The sequence below is a fragment of the Montipora foliosa genome, chromosome 2, assembly GCF_036669935.1.
Source record: "Montipora foliosa isolate CH-2021 chromosome 2, ASM3666993v2, whole genome shotgun sequence".
Lineage (NCBI taxonomy): Eukaryota > Metazoa > Cnidaria > Anthozoa > Scleractinia > Acroporidae > Montipora > Montipora foliosa.
Window position 1 is genome coordinate 15,216,815 of NC_090870.1, and position 23,822 is coordinate 15,240,636.

Genomic DNA, 23,822 nt, shown 5'->3' on the forward strand with positions numbered 1-23,822 from the left:
CAGCGAGGGCCACAAGTTTATCGGTAACTCTAGTTGACTGTCACATGCTACCATCGTAAAATGAGGACCTTTACATTTTTTACCTTTAGATCTAGATTCCATGACGGTTTTCCGAATAACCAAAGAAACAAGCAAAGAAACAAAAACAAAACATAGAAAAAATGATACAACAAAGCCATTACTAACCTCCGTGTGTATGCATGACGTCCTGCTCAGGAAGTACTTTGGAAATGAGTGACTTGGTCGAAATGTTTCTTGGTCTTTTTCCATTTAAAAGGTCAGGGATAAAGGCTTCAGGTCATTTTTTACTGGAAGCAGACATTAGGGGCCTGAACCACGACAGCGTTTTGTTCATTGATTCGAAATGCTCATTCGTCTTCTTCATGAAGCAGACGATGTCTGCCAGAAACGGCGAAATTAAAATGCAAATTATTTCCAGCTTATATTGAGACCTTCCTAGCGCAAACAGTCGTGAATACTTTGTGGTGTGAAACATACAAACGTGCAGGAACATGGTCCATTAGTGCGCAAATAAACTGAAATGGCTTAAGGAGGCTCGAAATAGTTTCTCCTTTTTTCAAACAAATAAACATATTCTGTCCTTAGATACAGTTAGGGCAATCATATCAAGACGAAACTTGGCCAGGGTATTAAGTACCTATCGTAGATTTCTCACATTATGTTTTCCTCCAAAATAATGTTACCATGGCAACGATATTAGGCATTTCTTTGAGCCTTAAAATCAACATATGTGTTCCTTTTTGAAGAAACGGGACGGTGAAATTTTCCCATTCATCGTTACCAGATAATGTTAGAATACTCTCTAAAATATTTAAAATTCAACAAAATCTGTAGGTCAGTTTTTCAGAAAAATAAGTTTTTTTGAATTGTGTCTCTAATTTTTTTTTTCACCTACAGAATTTTTTTAAATTTGAAAGACAAACGGTTTAAATTAATCTAAGCTAACATGCAAAAAATAAAAAAAATTCACCGTCCAGAAGCAGAGATATAAACGAGTAAAGTTGCAAAATCAGGAAAAATTAGGGGGTTACAAGATCAGCATTTACGCATGCGTCACCCGCTCATTCGAGTCCGCGCGCGAGTGGAGCTACAGGTCAACACAAACGGATTTAAGTAACTATTAAACCGTTTAAGTAGAATTTTCGTAGTTTTTGTGAATAGGAGATCTCTATTTATATGCCATGTATATAGGAATTGGAGAAAGGTAAGCGAAACTAGCTGTATTTGTTTATTTCTGGTGACCCATTTAAATCATAAGCTGACGCAAGCAGCTTACGAATTGCGTGTGTGGCTTACGCGCGCGCGCTCAGCTGAAAACCCTTTCGAGCCTCCTTAATGTTTGCAGTACGTCCACCCAAACTCATTTAATATTCTTGCTACAAATACATCGTTAGGGATTTCATCAGTAATTTACCGACTTCTTCAACGATCTGTTTAATGTCTTTTCACCAATGTTGGAATTAGATATCATTAGAAACTACGGTTAGCTTTGTCTGTTGCTGAGTAACTTATAGAGCTTTCCATGTACTGCCATGGCTTTCTAATGTTTAGCAATGAGGGTTTTTTGGTTAATCGAAATCCACAGTTTGTCAATAAGTATTTACATTTTCGGATCGTCGGACATTCGCTTTATAAGGGACCAGGCAGTTGATTTGACGCATATCCCAAACACTATCAACCCGCTATTCATGACATCACATAATGGTTTTGCGTGTCATTAGAGTGGACGGAAAATTATGAACCAATCCAAGTCTGCTAATTTGCATTGTGATCACAAGTTATAATCTTGGGTAGTTGTACAGGGTCCGATATGAGTCTTTGTTTGTGGTGAAGTGTAAATCCGAGGGAACAATCAAGCCCTGTTGCCATACTTACAGCAGATACCTATCAATGGAGTTAAAGGGACACTGTCACGGCCTGCGCATGCTCGTTAGGTCAATCAAAATTAGAAAACGTTACGCGGCCCGATGTTTTCAAGATCGGAGAGGCGGAGACAATAATGGCGGCCACTGTCGCATGCAGAATTTTAAGCTCTCAGCTCACAAATAATGATTCAGTCTCTTCAAGAAAGCAAAGAAAAGCAGTCAAAATACCAATACAACGTCTACAATGAAGAGAAATTTTTAAGACGTGAATTCATGAGAAATTCGACGTATGGTGTAATCGAAGTGTAAGCCGTTTAAGCCGTGTAAGTAACAAGGATCGAAGTCCATCTTCTTGGTTCATTTCTAGATAGTCGCTTAAATGTCAGAGACCACCACATCATCGTTTGTTAATAAACTTTTACTATCTTCGCTCTAAAATGTGTATTTGAATATACACTGATGCACTGGTTGTGTTTATTTGTTGCACGAAATAAAACATGCAATTTCTTTCAGCTTTGAAATGGCATTTTAACCTTGATCATATGTTTGGGTATATCACAGAGAAAAAAATATTTTTGTGTGAGCGTTTGTACGGCTGACAGTGTTTCCGGTTACACTTCACTGAATTCTGCAAGATATGTGCGTTTGCTTTTATCTCTTGGACTCCAAATAATTGATAAAAATGCATTTCATTGTTTTTCAGAAGCCGTATTAAGTCTAAAAAGCAAAAAAATTGAACGTCTGTTAAATCTCTGGATTTGAGAAATACTGCGCGTGTCTACTTAGACGTTTACAAATATCAGCAATCAGTAACCTGAGGTTCCTCTAAGCTAACGATATGGGCAAATTTTGATCCAATCCAACTCAAATTCAATGCTCCTCGAAGCCAAAATTCGACAGCGGGTTATATGGATTGATGAACTGAAGAAAATACAGACTGCACAGCAGTTAACAATCAGCAAATATTGCGAAAACAACTTTAACCTCATACGTTACACGTAGAGTCTAGATGTAGCTTTTCAAACGCGGTCTGTCATTGGAGAAGGAAAGAATAGATGCTGGAACAGAAAGACAGACCCATCCTTGGTTCGTCATTGGAGAACGGAAAAAAAGATGCTACAACAGAAAAAAATGCACCTAGCCGTGATAACAAAAGACGTTACAGGTAGTAGGGACCAATGAAAATAGCAGTCCGGAATATCTACAGGGTTACTCCTCCGTTAAGCGTATTAGTGAAGAATCATTAGTTGCAGACTGGCTGCAATTCAACGATATTGTTAAATTATTTATTATATAATTATTTATTCATTTATTTAGTTGTTACTATACACATGTGAGAAGTAATTTTCCATTTGTTCTGTAATCTCCTTTAATAAGGTGTGTGAAAGTAAATAATTCAGTTAAATACGTATTTTCAATAAATAAATGGTGATCTCCCAACTAGTTTAGCTTTTTAGTTATTTTTAGCTATTGTTTTTAGTTTTAATTCACATATTTCTTATTTAGCTAGCTAGTTACCTTTACAGTACAGATAAACCTTGTTCTTGTTGTTGGACATCTCTGCGTATCGTTGAAGGAATTAAAATTAGAACTAATGTTTTGAAAGACACTTGGTCTTTTCAAGATAATTCTTTTTCAGGTGCACAGATCATTAGACCAATTATTTTAAGAGCAGAGGTTATTGAATAGTGAGGTCACTTGCCTGCAGATTTGCTGTTGAAAATCTCTCTGCTCGGTGGAGCTGATTTTAAATTTTTAAAACCAGCTGTAATCTACAAACAACACATTCACTTCCCAAGAGTCGTTTTTCCCAAGGTTTACTGCCTCTACTGTTGTGGGACTTTATTTGAAAAGGAATCTACTTTTGCAAAGAAGGTTTTGCAGATATTCGGAATAATTAACGGTAATAGCCTTGTGGCAAGCAACCCTGCCAAAGTTTTATCACTGACAAGAATTTTAGTGGGAATACAAAACTTTCGAGGGACTCTGAACGTGTTATTAAAATTCCTTTGTGACTGTGCTGCAACCTTGGACAAATTAGACAGGAAATTTCTTACATACCCCCCCCCCCCCCCAACTCAAGGATAGGAAAATGGCGCGTTTTGACTTTTGCGCGGCTTCATCCTTGATTTGGGGGGGAAGGGGAATGGGAATGGGGGTTTGCTGTTCCATTTTATTCTGTCAAAGATTGTGGATGCATTTCCCAGAAGCAACATTTCATTTGACACCTAAGGAAAATGTGGCTTCATTTCTCCTCCAGGACCCTCAAGACTCACCAAGAGGACTAAGGTCTGAAAACACGCTCCTCAGAAATGACAACCATCGGTTAGAGTTAGAAGTGAGTGAGTTAACAAGCAAACTCGAATCTTTGGAGTCCAGCTTTCACGATATGGTGTCTACGGAAAAGATGAAGGTATCAAAAGAGACGTACTTTTGAAAAAAGCAACTGTTGTCTTTTATAGGAAGTATAGTAAAGGTAAGTCTGCTACGAGCCTAGAAGGCCCATCAGGCCGGCGCTTATTTCCAGTTTCTGTAGCATGAAGCGACTAGGAGTATTTCTACTCCCCCCTGGATGTGATATCAGCCCATCGCAGGGTTACCCCCAGCATTAGATTCGCCGATACTTATTTATACGCCTGGGTGGAGAGAGGCACCGTGAGAGTAAAGTGTCTTTCCCAAGAACACGACACGATGTCCTCGGCCAGGACCCGAACCTGGACCACTCGATCCAGAGTCGAGCACTTTAACCATGAGGCTGCCGCGCCTCCCACTTATCAAATGAGACGTACTTTTCAAAAAACCACCTGTTGTCTTTTCAATTACTTTACAGGCTGAAAGAATGAAACGAATTCAGGCCAAAATGCCTAAGAAGGTAAGGAAGACTTCACCAGGACGGAGATAAATCTCTCGTCGCAGGGATTTAAATAGATATTACTAACAAAAAATTGTTGGAAGTCAAATGTAGTTCAAATGCGACGGATTGAATCAAGATCCAGATACTGCCAGTTCTGGTTTTAGGACTGGCTGGATAGGTCGTTTCATTAATAACTGCGGGATGGGTTATTTAAGGGTGATTGTGATACTGGAAAGAACGCGATTGCTACTAAAAGGTTTCGAACCTATGGCCACAACTCACAGCTACTTTGGATGCTCCCCACTGAGCTTCAGGAGACTTGTCAAGTTCAGCCGGCAAACTAAGTTCAATTGACAGTTGTCCTTACTATTAGGACTAGGGACTTACGAAAGGACGACGACATCAAGGAGAACGTTGTCTAAAAATAATATTTCTCGTTATTATTATAACTTCGTGTCGTTCGGAATGAAAAGTGTTTTATCAACATTGTGGAAGTAAAATTGGCATGAACGGTGTGGTTGGTTGGGAAGAAAATTAAAAATATTTTGTCAGGTTCTCACGTGCTCTCCACAACTTCAAAATTAGTCAATTCATGTCGCTGTCAGGACGAGGACGGCAAATAAATGTACCAAAAACGCAAAACACTCGTGCAGGGCACGTGCAGGGCGTGCACAGCCCATTGTTTTGTCGCGTTCTTGTCCTTAAGCAAGGATGACGACGACGGCAATGAAAACATGACATAACAGGTTTAATTAGCAAAAACAATAGGTCTGGCTGCTCTGCACGTGCGTTGTACATTTTGATACATTTTTTTGTCGTTCTCGTCTTGACGACGACGGTAAATGATCAAATTTGAGGTCCTGTGGAGGACGAGACCACCTGACAATGAATTTCAAATCTTCTCCCTAAATGTCCACACCATTCTCACCAATTTTCTTCTTGGACTGTGTAATAACACGTTCCAAGCCGAGCGACTTGGTGAAATCGCAAAATTAGTATGTGTAATCAAATGGCGACGAGTGAAATTAGGAAATAATTTCACGCGCGTTTTGTCAAAATTCTGATAATTATCAGAATTTTGACAAAACGCAAGTGAAATTATTTCCTAATTTCACGAGAAAACCATTTGATTACCTTTTAATGTCGTGGGTGACAAATTACGCTCACAACCGTAATTGTAAAATCGCTCGAGTACTTTATCCAACTGCTCGGGAAGAATCATCTCCAGGTTTTTCTCAAGGCTATTTTCGTCACACAAGTTCTCAAAAACTCTCACCCAGTTAATTGTGCTGTTTCATGTATTTAAATTTTCCGCCGCTTCTTGTAATTTCATAACTTCTTCAATGGTCACTGTCTTAAATCTAGACGCCATCTTGGCTCTGATCGAGATACAAGAGATGTTACCATGGCAATTTTGTAATTTCACATGTGAAATTATAAATTAACGCTAAAATTTCGCTCCTTAATTAAGGAGTAATTTGTCACCCATGATATTATTACAGTAATGGGAGATAATATTTTTAGAAAACGTTCTCGTAGACCTCTAGACGTAGGTCTCTAATGTCCCTACTAATACTGCGTGGCCCTCACGCAAATATATAGAGAGAGTGCAAACGCAATCACTTGTTCCTTATTAGCTTGGCACTTTTTTCCACTGACTGTATTGCAGGTCACCTTCTCTGACGAAGTAGAGGCACGGACCATGGATTCTACAGTAGAAATCCACAATGAGACAATGTTGCAGAAGTTGCGAGAAAGAGAAAACCAAATCAAACAACTCTTGGAAGCAAAACAATTTTATGAAGAAGTTTTGTCTGAACTCTGTGAGGAAGCTGGATTCTTTGAACTCGATCAAGATGTTGTTATTTAGGATACTAAAATCATGCATACATTCCTAATATGAAAGTAGCTCCATCTCCCGTCCTCTCCGCTCGAAGGGAACTAAAATAGGCTCATTAAATGATTGACAATCTCTGCTCGGCTTTTCAGGGTTGTTAATGTGTGTTTTTGGAATCACGCGACTCAGACGAAGAAATAGCTACAATTATCTTTAACTTTGCTTATATATTTGCCATCTCATCATTTAGTACTAATAATTAAACAATAGAGTGTTTCTGTCGAGGAACTATCGGCTGATAGTTGCCCCGCGGAAATTTGATGTTCTTAAAACAAATATTTGCCCGAGAAGCGAAGCTTCGAGGGCAAATATGCCCTATCAGACCGATAGTTCCGAGACATAAACACTCTATTGTCTTTATTGTTCACTACTAAATTTTCTTCCGCGCGCCAGCTCAAAAATCATGTTCAGTTATTTTCAACTTTATTAGACGAAAGCCGTGTCAGCCAATGTAAAATTTGAAAAAGAAAACAAACAAAAACCCTCTTAATACAATTTCGATTGTTTATTTTCCATAAGGCCGCTTGTTTACAGAGGTATTTTCAGCGGACGACTACTATCCATCCGGGTATTTTCCTCGGACGGGCACTATGGACTAATAGTGTCTCTCCGCGGACGAACACTATCGCATCACGTGATCAATTTAAACCAATAAGAATCGGAGAAAATTTAGTGGTGAACTATAAGGGTGAAATTAACGAAAAAAAATAACACGAACTATTTTATAACATGATATTATTTAGTGCAATGATTAATCTAACTCATTTACAGTTTCCAATATAAAGCAAAACAACATATAGGAAAAATGAAATTCAAATAGGAAAAGTTGTAAGTGAGACTGTTGTAAATTGGGCTTTCTTTTAAAAGTTTATGTTTGTCATTGTTGAATTTACTGCAATTTAGTTGTTCATTTGCTTAGAATGTCGACCCGTACTCTTCCTCTAAATACAGAGGATGAGACGTTTCCTACTTCTTCCTGCAAGTGGTGATAGCCACAGCAGCAACTGAACTAGGGTTTCGCAAATCTTTCCAGTTATTTATTACAGTTTACACACATTCAACATAAGACCATTATTTTGAAAATATTAATATTGATTGAAAAGATAGACTAAGAGTCTATGATTCTATTGCTGTAAACAAAACAATGAGCCTTTTCGGCTTTAAAATGAAAAATGACATAGATTAGAAGGTGGTAAAACACTTTAAAGGTATTATAGCAGAGTACTTTTTATTTATAAAGTTATCTCCATATCAGCGTGTATAACTTCCAACGGGTTAATGATGAAAAAGAAAAGGTTTTTACTATCTTGTTGCCCTCTGGTACAGAAAAAAGCTAGCAACCACCGTTCCATTGCTGCAATAACAAGGTATACCGAGAGGATTAAAAATGAATCAAAACATAATGAACAAATTAAAACGCCCAAACTAACCAGTTAGGTCCCATTTTGAATGAATTAGCTTTTGTATCTTTGTCTGTCACTTGATTTGTTCTTCCAAAAGAAGAGAAATAATTTTGAAACACTTGAATAAGAACTGGAAACCACACTGCTGAGATTCAAAGTTTAAGTTATTTTAAGAACATACGATTGCTTGCTTCCTTTAGCTTCTCGGGCTTCGAAGGAACGCTAGAAGGTCAGGTGGAGTGTTCGAAAGTTGGATAGAAAACATAAAGCTACCTCAACAACAAACATTTATAGCCATATATGCCGATAACCGCCATAAAGGGGCACATAAAAGGGAGAAAGATCTACCTGCAAGTACTTCCTTATACGATATTTTCCCAAAAATATATCAAATTCAGAGATAGTAAACGACTAAATCCGGCCAGATTTGAAATGAAATCTTAAAAAAATGTCTGATTTATTCCATCAATATTTTATCTACAAAAGCCATATGATAACCACCATGAAACACAAATCCCAAGCACGTAATCTATAGCAGGCATGCGTTGTCACCCTTTTTCTGGACAGTTTCTCATACCTGCCAACCCCCACAGTACAAAAATCTGGAGACGTCTAGAAATCTTTGCATTCGCTGTTTTCACAAACCCCCTCATACAGTTCACTTTGGGGGGTTATTTGCATTAAAACAATGGATATCCAGTTCACTGGAGCATGATACAGTCCCAAGACTAAATGATTTGTATTGTTTTTATGCAAAGAACCCCCCAAAACGTATTGAATTATGGGAATGGGAAAGTAGCGAATTGTAAAAATGTCATTTTCGACAATATCTGAATACTCTCCGAAAATCATCCGAAGGCCTTCCGAATGTTCCGGACGTCTCTCGGTTAGAACAGCATTTTATTGTTACTATAGCCGCGCTAACTTTCTACTATGTATTGTGCAATTTGATTGATTGATTTCTGACCAATTACGATTTTCGTTAAATTTATGTCAATTTGATGCCTCTGTTTTACGTTTTCCGATCGATAACAGCTCAAATAAGAGCACTAAACCCTCTTCTTGTTTTATTTTTCTTTTTGATATCTGGAAAATAGCGAAATTAATGAAAATCTTTTGAAAAAGGACATGGTAGGTATTTCCTGGGAGATTTGGTGCTCTAACCGGGAGACCGGGAGATGTGATGAAAAACTTGGAGACTCCCTGGAAAACCGGGAGAGTTGGCAGGTACATTTTCTTTATACCTTTTTTAGCAATCGGGTTGAATTTCCACCCGGAAAATGCAGTTAAGTCCCGGATTTGTGGCGGGATACTGCGCAATGTTATAAATAAATAAAACAAATAAAATAAATAAAATGAATAAAAGAAGTTTAAGTCCACCATCATCGTAGTTAATCTGAATTGCAATGTGGTTACAATTGTGCAACTATAAACATTACATAAAGTTGATCAAAGAGGGACTGGGTTACAATAGGTTTCACAATAAAATTACAAATAAATTTATTCTTTTACAAGATAAAATATGAGTATATATATAGGCTAAAAATCTAATGATTGTTAAAAGCTAAGCTAGTACCTGGGAAAAAACGCAATCTTTCTGTCCTGCATTTAGGTAGTATATATTTGTTAGCGCCTCTCGTTTGATAGTGATGCATGTGCTGACTTTTCATTGGGAGATGTTTTACAAGAGGTCCTCCTCTTGAAATCTTTTCAAGAGTTTTAACACAAAGTTCACTACGCCTTTCGTCTAGTGTTCTTAAGTTTAAAAACTGAAGAGCTTCTGAGTAAGAAAACGATGGAACTATGATTTTAAGGGCACGTTTCTGTATGCGTTCTACTTCCTGAGAGAGGTAGGAGGGTAGAGCGTGGTGCCATACAACACAGCAATATTCTAGTAAAGATCGTATCAAGGCAGTATAGATAGTAATTAGATCACTAATCTCAACGCCCCCTCGACGAAGTACTCGGAGTATGTGAAGGCGCTTAGAGGCCTTGGCGACAATAGATTCAATGTGATTGTTCCATTTTAAAATTGTTCTGAATCATCAGACCAAGTACTCTATGTGAAGTTACAAGCTCTAATTGTTGATCATCGATCTTCAAATGAGGGAATTCTATGAGATCCTTTAGGAAGCAAATCCGCATTTCTTTGCACTTTTTAGCGTTGAGTTTCACCCAGTTACTGGAGCTCCAAGAGGCGACGGTATTGAGACTGGTTTGGATGATAGAGTTGCTGTTTCTTACAAGCCCTTCGGACAACGATACATCATCAACATACTTCCAAGTACAGGATTCGGGATCTGGCATTACCTCTGTATATCTAGCTTGTACCTCATGCTCGTTTTTATCAAAAGGCAAAAAATGAAACAGGTTAATCTTTTCAAATTTTCTGTGAAATAACGCATTAAAAAATAAACGATCCGATTTCCCTTGGTGTTCCTGCCTCACCAAAAATCCGATTTTAAACGTAAATGCTTCAACGATACAGGGCCTGCATAAGGAATCCTGTGCATTATATTTTGCTAATTATAATGAAAAGTATGAAATATAACATGAAAGGTACTGCAGGTACTGGACAAGATTAACTAAGCAGAGATATCTTTTGGCAAGAAGAGCACAAATTCAGATTTTGACTGGGAGGCCTATATTAAAGCTATGGCGTCAGGTACAGTCTCTGTTTGCTCCTTGCCTATAGTGGTAAATCTGCCCGGTTTCAAATTGATATAGATCCAAGCCATTAAATCAAATGTTATTGACATAAAACAATGTGGGCTATCTACCTGCTTCAGTTTATAAACCAAAGGAAGACTCAAATTAGAGACGCTATTGCATAATTCATTTAACCTCAAAAGTGAAAGAAGGTTACAGACGAGTCGATAATTCCATGGCAAATGAAGAAAATAAAATGTTAAAGATCTACTCAAAAACACCCAAATACATACATAAATATTCCAAATAGCAAAGACACCGTACTCTCATAAACAAATGGTCATTGCGTTATTTGCTGCCTGAACAATTTTCGGCAGATTTATGTGATTTATCTTATATTTTTAAACTCGAAGTTGCCTTGAACCAGCGTTTATACACTTACCTGGAGCATTCTTTATTTTTACCGAGTGGGTGCTTCGTTGATTAGAAGAAGGATGCAATTAACAGATAGCCGGGATTTGATTGGATGGATTTATCTGACCGCACTGTAACGTATTAAAATGATGTATGTGGCAAACAGTCTTGACCGCAACAGTGGTGGGCCTTCTTTATTCCTAACAGGCCTTCTAACAAAAGCGCGTCGGACGTTTGAGACCACAATTAAGCTTTATGCTAAAGTGAATAACAAGAAAAGGTAAGAGTAGAAATAATACCTGTTTAAGCTAAAAAAATATCAGTTGCTGTGCGCACACTCAAGAATAAATCTGATTCTTTGTTTGCAGTAAATGTTTTACCAGGGGGGAAAATGACAGACAAGAAATTGTAGGTGACTCAACAGCCAAGCTAAAGAAGTAAATATAGATCGGAAAGTTGAGACAAGGACAAACTTGAGTGACTTCAAAGGAGTTGTCACAGCAAATGGAGGGACAACTATTGGAGGCTCAGTTCGAAATACAAAATGGCGGACATGTTGAGATGACATCTGAATCCCTGGTAGCAAACATGGGTTCTCAAGTACAGATGCAAATGGCAGACAACGAGCAGATTGGCTCTTTTGAAATGAGCGGTGATGGCATAATTATGATGATGCAGTCAGATGAAAATGTAGAGCAACAGTCTTACTTTCTAGGTGGAACATCCGTGCAAATAAATTCCCAGGAACTAAACATTGACTCGCAATTGGATGGCTTCGCTCGAATGGCTGAAGGACAGCAATTCATCCCCGATGGAGATTCTCTAAAGACTGAAGAAATGCAAGGGCAAAACATGGGAATGACAGAGCTGTCTATGAAAGGGTTAGCCCAATTCGATGGAAAATCCATTTGCTCCAATAATCAAGGGCTTCAGATTAGTGAGATGACGGTTCAGGAGACTGGATTTGTTGAGGGCGGTGAAATTCAAATGAGTGGAATGTCGATAGAGGAGATGGGTTTTATTGGAGAAGGGAAAATCGAAGGAGAAATGTCACTTGAAATGAACGGGGCGCAAATGGAAATGCAGGAAATGTCCATGCCAGAGATGTCCTTAGAGAGTCAAAGTCGAGAGATCAGCTTTGTGGAAGGAGGAACCCTGCAAGAAAGCGAGATGGCAATTCAGCAGGTAGGGTCTCTCGAAGGAGGTGAAATTGGAGTAAAGGAAATGACAATGACGGGTGAGATGGTAAAGGCAGAAATGTCCCTTGAAATAGGCAGATCACAAATGCAGAGTAACGAAGTGCGAATCCAAGAGTTGCCACTAGAACTGCAAAGTCATGGTATCTCATTGGTGGGAGAAGGTGAAGTTCAAGATTGCGAACCAACTTTTGAGACCAGGGAATTTGTGGAATGGGAAGGAGTTCAGACAAGTGAAATGTCAATATCAGAATTAACCTGTGAGATGAGTGGACAAGAAATGCAGATACAGGAAATGACTATGCAGGGAATTCCTGTGGAAGGAGGAGAATACCTCATGAACGAGACAATAATCCAGGAAGTGGGAGTTGTGGAGGGAGCAGAGATTCAGATGAGTGGAGAAGAAATGATTAGGCAGGGAATTCCTTTGGAAGGAGGAGAATCTCTTATAAGCGAGATAACAATCCAGGAAGTGGGAGTCATGCAGGGCGCAGAGATTCAGATAAGTGAAATGTCAATGTCAGAGTTAACCTGTGAGATGAGTGGACAAGAAATGCAGATACAGGAAATGACTATGCAGGGAATTCCTCTGGAAGGAGGAGAATACCTCATAAACGAGACAATAATCCAGGAAGTGGGAGTTGTGGAGGGAGCAGAGATTCAGATGAGTGAAATGTCAATCCCACAGTTAACCAGTGAGATGGGTGGAGAAGAAATGATTAGGGAGGGAATTCCTTTGGAAGGAGGAGAATCTGTCATAAGCGAGACAACAATTCAGGAAGTGGGAGTTGTAGAGGGAGCAGAGATTCAGATAAGTGAAATGTCAATGTCAGAGTTAACCTGTGAGATGAGTGGAGACGAAATGCAGATACAGGAAATGACTATGCAGGGAATTCCTCTGGAAGGAGGAGAGTACCTCATAAACGATACAATAATCCAGGAAGTGGGAGTTGTGGAGAGCGCAGAAATTCAGATGAGTGAAATGTCAATCTCACAGTTAACCTATGAGATGAGTGGAGAAGAAATGATTAGGGAGGGAATTCCTTTGGAAGGAGGAGAATCTGTCATAAGCGAGACAACAATTCAGGAAGTGGGAGTTGTAGAGGGAGCAGAGATTCAGATAAGTGAAATGTCAATATCAGAGTTAACCTGTGAGATGAGTGGAGACGAAATGCAGATACAGGAAATGACTATGCAGGGAATTCCTCTGGAAGGAGGGGACTATCTCATAAGCGACACAATAATCCAGAAAGTGGGAGTTGTGGAGGGAGCAGAAATTCAGATGAGTGAAATGTCAATGTCAGAGTTAACCTGTGAGATGAGTGGACAAGAAATGCAGTTACAGGAAATGACTATGCAAGGAATTACTCTGGAAGGAGGAGAATATCTCATGAGCGACATAACAACCCATGAAGTAGGAGGTATGGAGAGCGCAGAAATTAAGATGAGTGAAATGTCAATGCCAGAGTTAACCTGTGAGATGAGTGGACACGAAGTGCAAATACAAGAAATCACTATGCAGGGAATTCCACAGGAAGGAGGAGAAAATCTCATAATCGAGACCACAACACAGGAAAGAGGATTTATGGACGAAGACCAAACTCTGATGAGTGAAGTGTCACTGTCAGAGATGACCCTTGGAACTGGAGGCCTGGAAATGCAGTTACAGGAATTGTCTATACAGGAAATACTCTCGGAAGAGGCAATTGAGCAGGAACTGTCTGTACAGGATATAACCCTGCAAGACGGAGAGCAAATGGTTGAGACCATGATCCAGGAGGTTGGATTTTTGGGAGGAGACGAAATGCAGGCAACAGAAATTTCGATGTCTGAAACGATGCTACAAGTAGGTGGCCAAGAAATAATTTCGCAAGAGTTGTCTGAAGAACAACTTCCATCGGAAATGCCACAACTTCAGCTGATCAAATCGACGGCAATTGACGAGGAAGGATTTGAGGAAGTAAAGGAAAAACAGATAATTGAAACGCAGATGTCAGAGATGGTTCTTGAAATTGGTGGCCAAGAATTGCATATAATGTCAGATTCTATAGAGGAGGTCCCACTGGAAGAAGGAGATCACGTGATTCAGGAGGTGAAATTTGGGGAAGGAGGAGAAATCGAGATAAAAGAAATGTTGGCGTCTGAAATGACACTAGAGATGAGTGGCCAAGAGATGCAGACGCAGGACCTGTTTATACAGGAAATCCCATCTGAAATTCAACTGACGACTATCCAAGAAACGTATATGCAAGGCACATCAACGCAAGATTTGCCAGTGGAAAGGCAAGAGAATGGCATGCAAGAAATGATAGTGCAAGAAAACCCACTGGAAATGCAGGAATCGAATTTACAAGACACTACTATTCAAGTGGCCTTGCAAGAAAGGCCATTAAAAGAAATGCAACTGGAAATGTGCATGCTGGAAATCAAAGAGTCGGCTGTCTTGGAGGGAGGGGAGATACAATTGAACGAAACAACAGTTCAGAAAATGCCATCAAAATCACAACAAACTGAAGTAAGCGAGATAGCTTCTCAAGAGTTAACTTTAACAACATTGCCAATGGACATGAGCGAGCAGTCTACAAAAGAAATAGAGAAGCAAGAAATTCCACTGGTGATTGGAAAAGAAGAGACCGGTGGCTCTAAAACTGAAATGGAAATACAAATGATCCCGATAAACAAGAACGCTCAGGTGTTACAGGCTGAGAAAGTTGAGATTTTAGATGCCCAGGGTAATGAAATAACATCAGAAAAAGATATACAATCAAATGTCACTCGTAGAGAAAAGAACGTAATGGAGTCACTGACTGTGAAGACGTGCGAAATAGAAGAAGTTCTCGAAGAAACTCTGCCTCTAAAACGTTTTTCCAAGGCACAAGAAGTGCGACTGCAAGCAAACGCTGCTAATGAACCGCCATTTCCTTCGGCAGAGGACAACACTCTGGAACAAGAAGAATTTGGGCAGCCTACATGGAGTATGGAACAAATCGGTGTTGTAGAACGTACACCACACGGATCAGAGAAGGAAACAAAATATGTTATTGAAACGTCTTTGGTCCAAGGCACTGAATGGAGCCTTAAGGAGCAGGAAAAGGGTACAGCACAAAAGGCACTTCCACCTGCCATGGACACTGGACTAGTCTTTACGATCAAAGCGGAGTCAAACGAGTCTGAGCGAACAAAGGGAATTGCCACTGAAAGTGGAACTTGCAACCATGAAATACTGATTGAACAATTCCTGGAGAGAATCAGCCGCCTAGAAAAAGATAAAGAATGTCTTGAAGAACGTTACTATGAACTTCCACAGAAGACAAAAACGGATGTAATATATCCGGAGGAACGATACACCACGCGTGACGGAGATCATGACCACTCTTGTAATGTCGTAAACGACTACAGCAGTAATATGGAGTACATCACAAGCCCACGTGATGAGTTGAGTAGTATGTGTGGCCGTTTTCTCTGCCATAATTGTTCTGTTCATGATACAAGGGAGAGTATAAGGATCTCAAACCAAATGTTAGATGATTATGAATATTATAAGACAAAGTGCGAGCAGACAAAACGCGAAAAGGAACGTTTAAAGATGGCTTACGAAAGTGAAAAAAGACAAAAGGAAGAATTAGAGAGAAATTACCGTAATGAAACCGATGAGAAAATTTACCTGGAGGAAAGGTACCAAGAGATGCTAAGCAGCATAAGCAGATTTGATGAAACCATTCGTTCACTGAGAGGAGACAATGAGCTACTTCAAAAGAATCTTACTGACTGGGTGAATTCATGGACAACAACTCCGACTGTTGAGGTAAGTCGCATTGTCCAAGGAAATGCATGTGACATTGAGGAATACAGAAGAAGTATACAAGCATTAGAGAAGGAGAATAGCGAATTCAGGACAATTCTCGAAGTCTTGAGCAAGAAAAAGGAAAGCGAAGAAAGTTTGAAGACCATTGAACTTGGGCTGGCCAGAGAGAACGAATTTGTTGAGCTAAAGAGGGAAAGGATAAGATTAGAAAGCGGCATGAAAGAAATGAAACGAACAAACCAGCATCAGCAAGAGAAAATAGAAGAGATTAAGCGAGAATCAACGACAGAGATAGCTCGCCTGAAAGAAAAACAACGAAAAATGGAGAAATTGTTAAAGGAGTGTGAAAGAATCGTACAAGAAAAGGATGAGGAGATCTTCAATATGAAGAAGCAACATTTAGGTGAAATTCAAGCTATGCAACTTCAAAATGAGCTGTCAAAGGAAATGTTTGCAAAGAATCAAATCAAAGACTTACAAGCGAAGGTAGAGCGGCTAGAAGAAGAAAGGGAAAGACTACGAGAAGAGATGAAAACTACAGCTGTCACTGGTAGGGATCGATATTCTGGATTAGATACAGACCAAGATATTGAAGTGGCTCGTGAAAGATATGAAGAAGAACGACGTAGTAAGAACAGACTTGCTAGTGATATGAAATGTTTATTAAGCGACATCATGGATCTGAAGGAAAGAAACTTAAGGCTTCAGGAAGATTTCAATAGAGAACGAATGGAAATTAAAGCGATGATTGAAAATCAAGCAAATGAGATTACACACGAATATGTTATGCAAATAAGCAAACTACAGAGGTCACTGATTGAGGAAACCAAACGAAGGGAAGAGGCTGAAGCTGGAGGCCTTGAACTTTTAAGGAACCAAGGTAATAGCACCTCCCTCAGTGGTGGTCAAAAGGGAAAGAGCGCAAAATCTGGTTGGAGTAGCAGTGAAATACAACAAGAATTGAGCAACGAGATTCAGCGAAGAGAATCTTTGGAGATTGAAAATAAAAAACTGTTATACAAAATAAATGATATTCTATCAGGAGAAGGAGACGATGTTAACAAAGCTTTTGACAATGCGAACCTCGAGCGGACATTTCTGAATCGAAATGAAAGGCGTTTGACGTCATCAGGTGGTAAAGACAGCAAAGAACAGCAAAAGGCATTACACGACGAAATCGAGGATCTCCATGACAAATTAGAGGACATGAAGAAAGTCGCCAAAAGAAGCAAAGATTTGAAAAGGAAAAATGAAGATCTTGAAGAAGAGATTACCCATCTGACTCGAAAAAAAGATGAGCTTTTGGCATGTCAAAGAAACCTAACACGAGAGGTGGATCATTTGTCACGTGCCTTGGAGGAGGTGGAGAAGCGAAATAGAAGCCTTTCAGATGAAACCGAACGTTTAACACGAAGAATAAAAGATATTGAAGACTCCTTCAAGCAAGAAAAGATTTCTCTTGAAAGAAGTTACGAAAATGAAAAAGCGCGAGCCGTTGAAAAGTCAAAACAGGCTCTTGAGGACAAACTACAGATTGAAAGGGACACCACAAAAGCACTAGAGGAGAAAATTCTACTTTTAGAAGAACGAGGCTTGGCCAACGCCAAGGGCGGCGGAACAAATCTGCCTTCATATTCGATAACCAGTGATTCATACAAATTTTCCGGCAATTCAAATAATCAGGAAAGACAACCCCAAAACCAAAACGAAAAGCTTAAACAGGAAATACAAAGGCTGGAAGCAGTTTTACAAGATGTCAATAAAAAGCATGCGGACGAACTCAGAAATCAACGAATGTCCCATGAATTTCAAAGGGAAAAACAATCGTTCAAGCATCACTTTGAAAAGGCACACACGGATTCTCAAAGACATAGTGATGTTGAGGATAATTTTCAAGAAAGAACGTTAAGGGGAGAAACGTCTGAAGGAGGCAGGGATTTGTTGCACAGAGACTCTGTTCGGCTGTCATCAATTGCGAGAGGACCAGAGGATGTTAGTAAAATGTCGACCATTCAACGTGAACATACCCATACCGACGCAGACGAAGTGTTTTTAAGCAATTCAGGCAATCCATTGCTCTTTTTCAGGGAAACAGACAGTGTCCTTCAAACCGCACCAATTCAGCGTGAATCTACTTTAACGGGATCTGGAGAGGCGTTTTTGAGTGTTTCAAGTGCACAACCGTTTGAAAGGCTGGATGCTGATCGACTGCATCAAATTCCGGTCGAAACCAATTTTACGGAGGTTGGCCAAAGTTTTTCCAGCCCTTCAGGCAGGCAAGTCGCATTTACGAGAGAGTCAAGAAACCCTATTCAAATGACACCAATTCAGCGTCAATCCAATTTTACGGAGTCGAAAACCTACAGACAGCCTTCTGTTCAAAATGACTTCGAAAAGAAAGCTCAAGACATGCAAAGAAATTTTAATGACGAGAAGAAGGATATTCTGAACCGAGCAACGAGAGACAAGGCAAAGTTAGAAGAAGAAGTAAGAGAGGCCAAGGAAAAGCTCACCAGTTACCGTCGTCTTTTTGAGGAGGAGATGGATGACTTAAAGCGAAAACATAGAAAAGAGGTAGACTTCCTTAATGATAAGCTACAGAAAGAAAGAACTGAGTCTGATGGAAACCCAAGAGTGTGTACAAATGCTATTAGAGCCAAGAGGGGGTCATCGGGAACACAAAGTGGCCATTTTTGGGCGGACGATATGGTTAACGCAGGCACAGACGGCGGTATATTGACAGAGGAACATGAAAAGCAAAAGATGGTCTTAACTTCAGAGTTTGAGAAAGAGAAAAGACAGTTTGAGAATGAGAAAAAGAAACTCACTGAAACAATTCACGCCCTAAAAAATGAAATCAACACCCTCAGGAAAGAGAAGCGAGATTATAAACAGGAAATAGAAAAACTTACCCGAATACATAAAGTTGAAAAGGTGACCCTTCTTCGGAGATCAGCAAGAGATAAAGATGACGAAATCTCCCGGATTAAAGAAGGCTACGAAGAAAGACTGTCCTCAGAGCATAAAAGGTCAGATGCGATTATTGACGAACTAAGACGTAAAATGTCTTCCATGGAACGAAAAGTTAAGGAATTAGAATTGCAACAGAGAAATGAGAGAAAGAAGTACCATGAAGAAAAAATGACCTTCGAGAAAAGTCTCCTTCAAAGTCGAGAGGATTTGAAGATGACACTGGATATGGAGTACAGAAAAAAGCTAAGTGAAGAAAAGCTCAGATACGATGAAACTATCACAGGACTAACCAAGCAAATTTCCTGTTTGCAAGATCAAAGGAAACAAATTCAAGAAAAAATTTTAAGTAACGAGTTGTTGACAAATTCTCACTTAAGCACAAGGCAGTTATCAAGGACTAAAGTGATAATTCAAATGGAAGAAGAATTTTTGGAGCGGGCGTCTCAGGAGAGAAGAATGATGGAAGAAAAGATTAGCGACCTTCAACAAGAAGTTACCAAATTAAAAAGGGAAAAGTGCGAGCTGAAGGAAACCATGGAAACTGAAAAACGGGAATTACAGGAAGATCTCGAAAAAATGCAAGAGGGCATGAGGCGAAAGCTGAGTAAAGCAAGAGACGAAATGGACAGACGAGCGGAGGCCATGACCAAAGCAATGATGGAAAACAGAATTAAAGCTGTCCAGGTATGTCTTGCATCACTTTGCCTACCATTCCATTTTATTCGTCTGGTAGTTGTGGCGCAATGTTCTTAAAATTCGAAACAATGATAACTTGGCTGCGGTTTGTCTGTTATGTTCTCGATCAAGCGCTTGTGTGGTCTACCTCTCGGTCTCCTGCCCTCAACCTCCACTTCCCACGTCCTGTTCACCTCTTTCTCCTCACTCATTTTCTGCAAGTGACCATACCAGCGCTATTGTGCCAGCTGTACTCTGTCGGTGATGCTGTGAAGTCTCAATTCTCCCCTAATGTCGTCACTTTTTTTCCTATCCCGTAGTGTCACCCCCATTATGCGTCGCAGCATCTTCATTTCTGTAGTCTCGAGCATTCTCTCCTCCTACCGTCTAAGTGTCTACACCTCGTCACCATATAGCATAACTGGTCTATTCACTGGTTCGTAGATTTTAACTTCCCGTTTAGGCCATGCCGCATTTGTTCTTGCTCTCACTGCTTCCTCAGACCCTCCATCTTCACTTAGGTAATGCTAAGATACTTGAATACTTCTACTTGATTCAGCATTGTGTTGTTACAATACACAATCTTCACGTTCATTCGGTTCTTGCTGCTCGCCATTACCATGGTGTTGACCTTTAGCCCGTATCTTGCCATTCCTTTCTGACCTTCTTGCCGCCACCTCAGCCAGTTCTGCTGCAGCTCTTCCTCACTCCTCTTCATTTTCCAAATCATTTACGTAATAATTTTTTTGCGATAAATATTCAAATTGAATTGGATTTCTCTGTTATTAGTCTTATTGCGAGGTATCTTCTCAACATTCACCACAGTGCGAGGTGAAGCAGTATAGAGATCACATCAGCAGCGTGGAGCAAAGAAACCTGACCCTCAAAGCAAAAAATGAGAGACTTGAACGAGAATTGAGAGTAATGGTCGACCGATTTCGGTGTCTGGAAACTCGTAACAAAGACTTGGAAGCAGCTTCCAGAGAGGAGTGGGTAAGACCCGTACTGTTGCCAGTGAAATGACACAAGTTAACTTTAAAGCATCGTTAATCGCTTGAAAGAAGATCTTTATATGTGCTCCCACGCCTTTGCAATGATTTGAAAGAGTTTAACAGATCAATCTTATCTCTCAGTAGAAAACGTCCTTGACTCTGAATCTAAATGTAGGTGGGCTTCACACCTACTTCGATCCAAATGATTTCTTCGAGGGGGTTTCTTGACGCTGTTATGCTCATTAGAATTAATTGTTTATTTCTGTGTAACAGCCTTCGAGTTTCGTGCTATAGATATTTGAAACTACTTAAACACTTTTTAGGCTTTTCAGTCCGGTACTTTTATAGGTAGCGTTTTGAGTATTGATTTCATATAAGAGAGAGGTTGTTTTTGTCCAAAGAGTCATATGCCATTTTTACCGACTGCTTCTTAAACTGGGCCACGCCTGGGGGATTGTAAAAGACAAATTTAACCACGCATAAAGGACATTGTCACAGCCCAATTTTCCAAACGAAGCATTGAAATACCTTTAGACATAGTTCAGACTTCGTCTATTGTTCTCTGCAGATCGCTATTTTATTTTACAGGGAGGAATCAGAGGCCACTTGCCACGCTCGAATATTGCGTATCAAGGAGAGGTAAATGCCAGGGAAGGCAACGATTTTTATGTGGGGTACAGCAGTGCTGGTCCACGTTCTGAACTTAGAATGTCCCAGCTTCACCCGAGATATTCTGCGGGATTTAACCAAGCTAATGCCCAAACATTGCCAAGTTCAGGACAGTCGTATGGCGACATTCTTGAAAGGGTTAGATATACTATGCACACCACAGGGAGTATATCGGACGCACTGGGAAGACCTAAACTTGGATCAGGTGCACAGAGCAACTTAAATATAGTTGGGACCACAAGCTCTGAGTTTCGAAGAAGTGGAGGTACTGCTAGTGGACCATTGAACCAGATTTCGGTAAATGCCTCAGGGAACGGAATTGTTTCGAGAGATGGATACTCTGGTATGAATAATGTGCAGGTTGTTTCTGGTCAATTAAATGGAAATGCTTTGAACAAGGCCACGAGAGATGTTTCTTTCGGAGGAGAAGAAGAAAATCAACTAGCATCCCAATTACCTTAAACAAAATTTGTTTAGATTGAATGGTTATGCCCATATATATATTTGACTGTGGCGGGGCATAGCTTCTTAAACTCCAGAATATAGACTTTGGGATGCTATAATGAGGCACATCGAATGATATCTTATTTCAGTATCTTATGCAGTTGATTTTTAAGGTGACGTTTTTGCAGAAAGCGAAACCTTGATTATTCTTATTGATTCTTATTGAGATCTTTTGGTGTGAAAAGTTAACGAACGAGAGTTTTCAAAATCGAGGGGTTTGTCCGCAAGCGTTTCCTTCTCCTTTCCTCCCCTCCCACCTCCATTTTTTTTGCGCTCGTCCTATTCTCGCGCGGCAGAAAAAAGAGTTCGCTCCTCGCCCGCTGGAAACGCTTGCTATGCAGGTTACACAACCCGGGGCACCGAGCACCTAACACATTAGCATGGTATCTTTTGTAATCACATATAAGCATTTCTTTTATATTTGTAATAATGGATTTACCATATGCGTTTAATTAATGAAATGTTTTTTGGAAGGACAGCTAGTAGAGAGTGTGAATTTTTCTTTTGCATGTATAATACCGTATGATTTCCCTATACGGATGAGCAATGAGCATGTTTTGTTATTTAATTGTAAAGGATTGGTTTATAAGTGGGCATTGTAAAAGTTAAGCATTTAATAAAAGAAACACCAACATCCTTTTGTCTCAGAACAACCATTACACACCACTACACGCCTTAGTGGAACCTGGGTTCCACGTTTTATCCCGAGATGATGTTGATAAGCGGGTATTGAACCGTATTGATATATTGACAACCGTATTGAGATATGTAACCAGCGGGTTGGGCATGGCGAACGAGGCTTGTAAAATCGTTTACTCGACTATTCCTTTTATGCTTCGGGGCCACTGAATAACTGAGAGATTTCATCAGAAACAACCTTCGTATAAGTTAACGATAGCAGGAAACAGCAGGATAGTGAGGTATTGCACGTGACTCCTTACCTCGAGCCGAATTTTCTGACTCTTCCGTATTGCCCACCGGCCACAAAGGAAAATGTTAGTTCTGAAAAATGAACTCGCGAAAAGGTTTGAAATTAATATTTCATCGGCCCTGGGGATTAATGGATACCAATGGAGGAGAACCCGCCTCTCCATCCAGTTCTTAAAATTTCTCCCACTCAGAATGTCAAACACCGCTGATCAGAACACCCAGCGAACCTTATTCAGTCTTCTAATAAAGCCGACGATAGTTAATCAGTGATATCTCCTTTTTAAAGAATTTACTTGATCAGTCCGAGCCACAAAAATATCCAAAAAAGGCGAAAGAAAACCATTTTAAGTTTGGTCAAAGGTCAACGGAGACCCTGAGAAGTGCAAAGACAGCAGCAGAGCAGTCGCAGAACCTTGAAGAATACGAGAAATTGGTTTCTTAAGCCCAGATGTATAATATTTTTGCCAATAAATCAAGGTCAGTATCAATTTTTAAAAGTGCGACACCGATTGTACAGTTATTTCGACTCGCCGGAAGCTTAGATTTGTGGCGTACTTTGAACTTTTTTTTAACTTTCTACTCCTTTTGTGAAAATAAACAATGCATAGCGAATAAGTGTCTGAAGCTTTTAAGGACTTCATTTATACGCATCTTCGTTAAGATTTTTTTCCAGACATCACATTAACCCACTTTTAGGTATCCATTCGCAGTTCGGGCAAAAAAGCTTAATTTTGGACCTCCGTCACGTGAAGTCATTCCTTTACAAGCAGAAGTTCAAGTCCGAGGACTTATGGATCCTTATGCGTCGCCATTCAAAGTTTCAATTTCGTCAAAGTGAAAGTCAAGTCATCAAATGGCTAATTTTTTCCTCGTGAATCGTGATTTCCATAGTAGCCGTGAAGCGTGATTTTGCAAAATTATTTCCGTGAAACGAGAAATAAATGTTCAATTCGCTGTGAACCGTGATTTTCATTA

At 39.7% G+C, this 23,822-nt stretch overlaps 2 protein-coding genes across 4 annotated transcripts in view; both read left to right on the top strand.

Moving 5' to 3' along the window:
* LOC137992533 (golgin subfamily B member 1-like) overlaps nt 1–9,489 on the top strand; it is a 24,688-nt gene extending 15,199 nt beyond the window's left edge. Inside the window, exons 2-4 of one of the 3 annotated variants that reach the window (XR_011121713.1) lie at nt 4,147–4,362; nt 4,717–4,758; nt 6,410–6,503. Coding sequence is in view for 1 of the 3 variants with exons in the window: in XM_068837900.1 (XP_068694001.1) it covers nt 4,147–4,299; nt 4,717–4,758; nt 6,410–6,610 (396 nt within the window). In the remaining 2 variants the exon portion in view is untranslated. Of the gene's footprint in view, nt 1–4,146; nt 4,363–4,716; nt 4,759–6,409 lie in introns of those variants that run through there. The other 2 variants (XM_068837900.1, XM_068837901.1) reach the window with 2 other exon arrangements.
* Nucleotides 9,490–11,607: 2,118 nt separating this feature from the next.
* LOC137991234 (trichohyalin-like) overlaps nt 11,608–23,822 on the top strand; it is a 13,598-nt gene continuing 1,383 nt past the window's right edge. The window contains exons 1-3 of the mRNA XM_068836348.1: nt 11,608–19,761; nt 20,542–20,745; nt 21,333–21,756. Coding sequence (XP_068692449.1) covers nt 11,608–19,761; nt 20,542–20,745; nt 21,333–21,756 — 8,782 coding nt within the window. The remainder of the gene's footprint in view (nt 19,762–20,541; nt 20,746–21,332; nt 21,757–23,822) is intronic.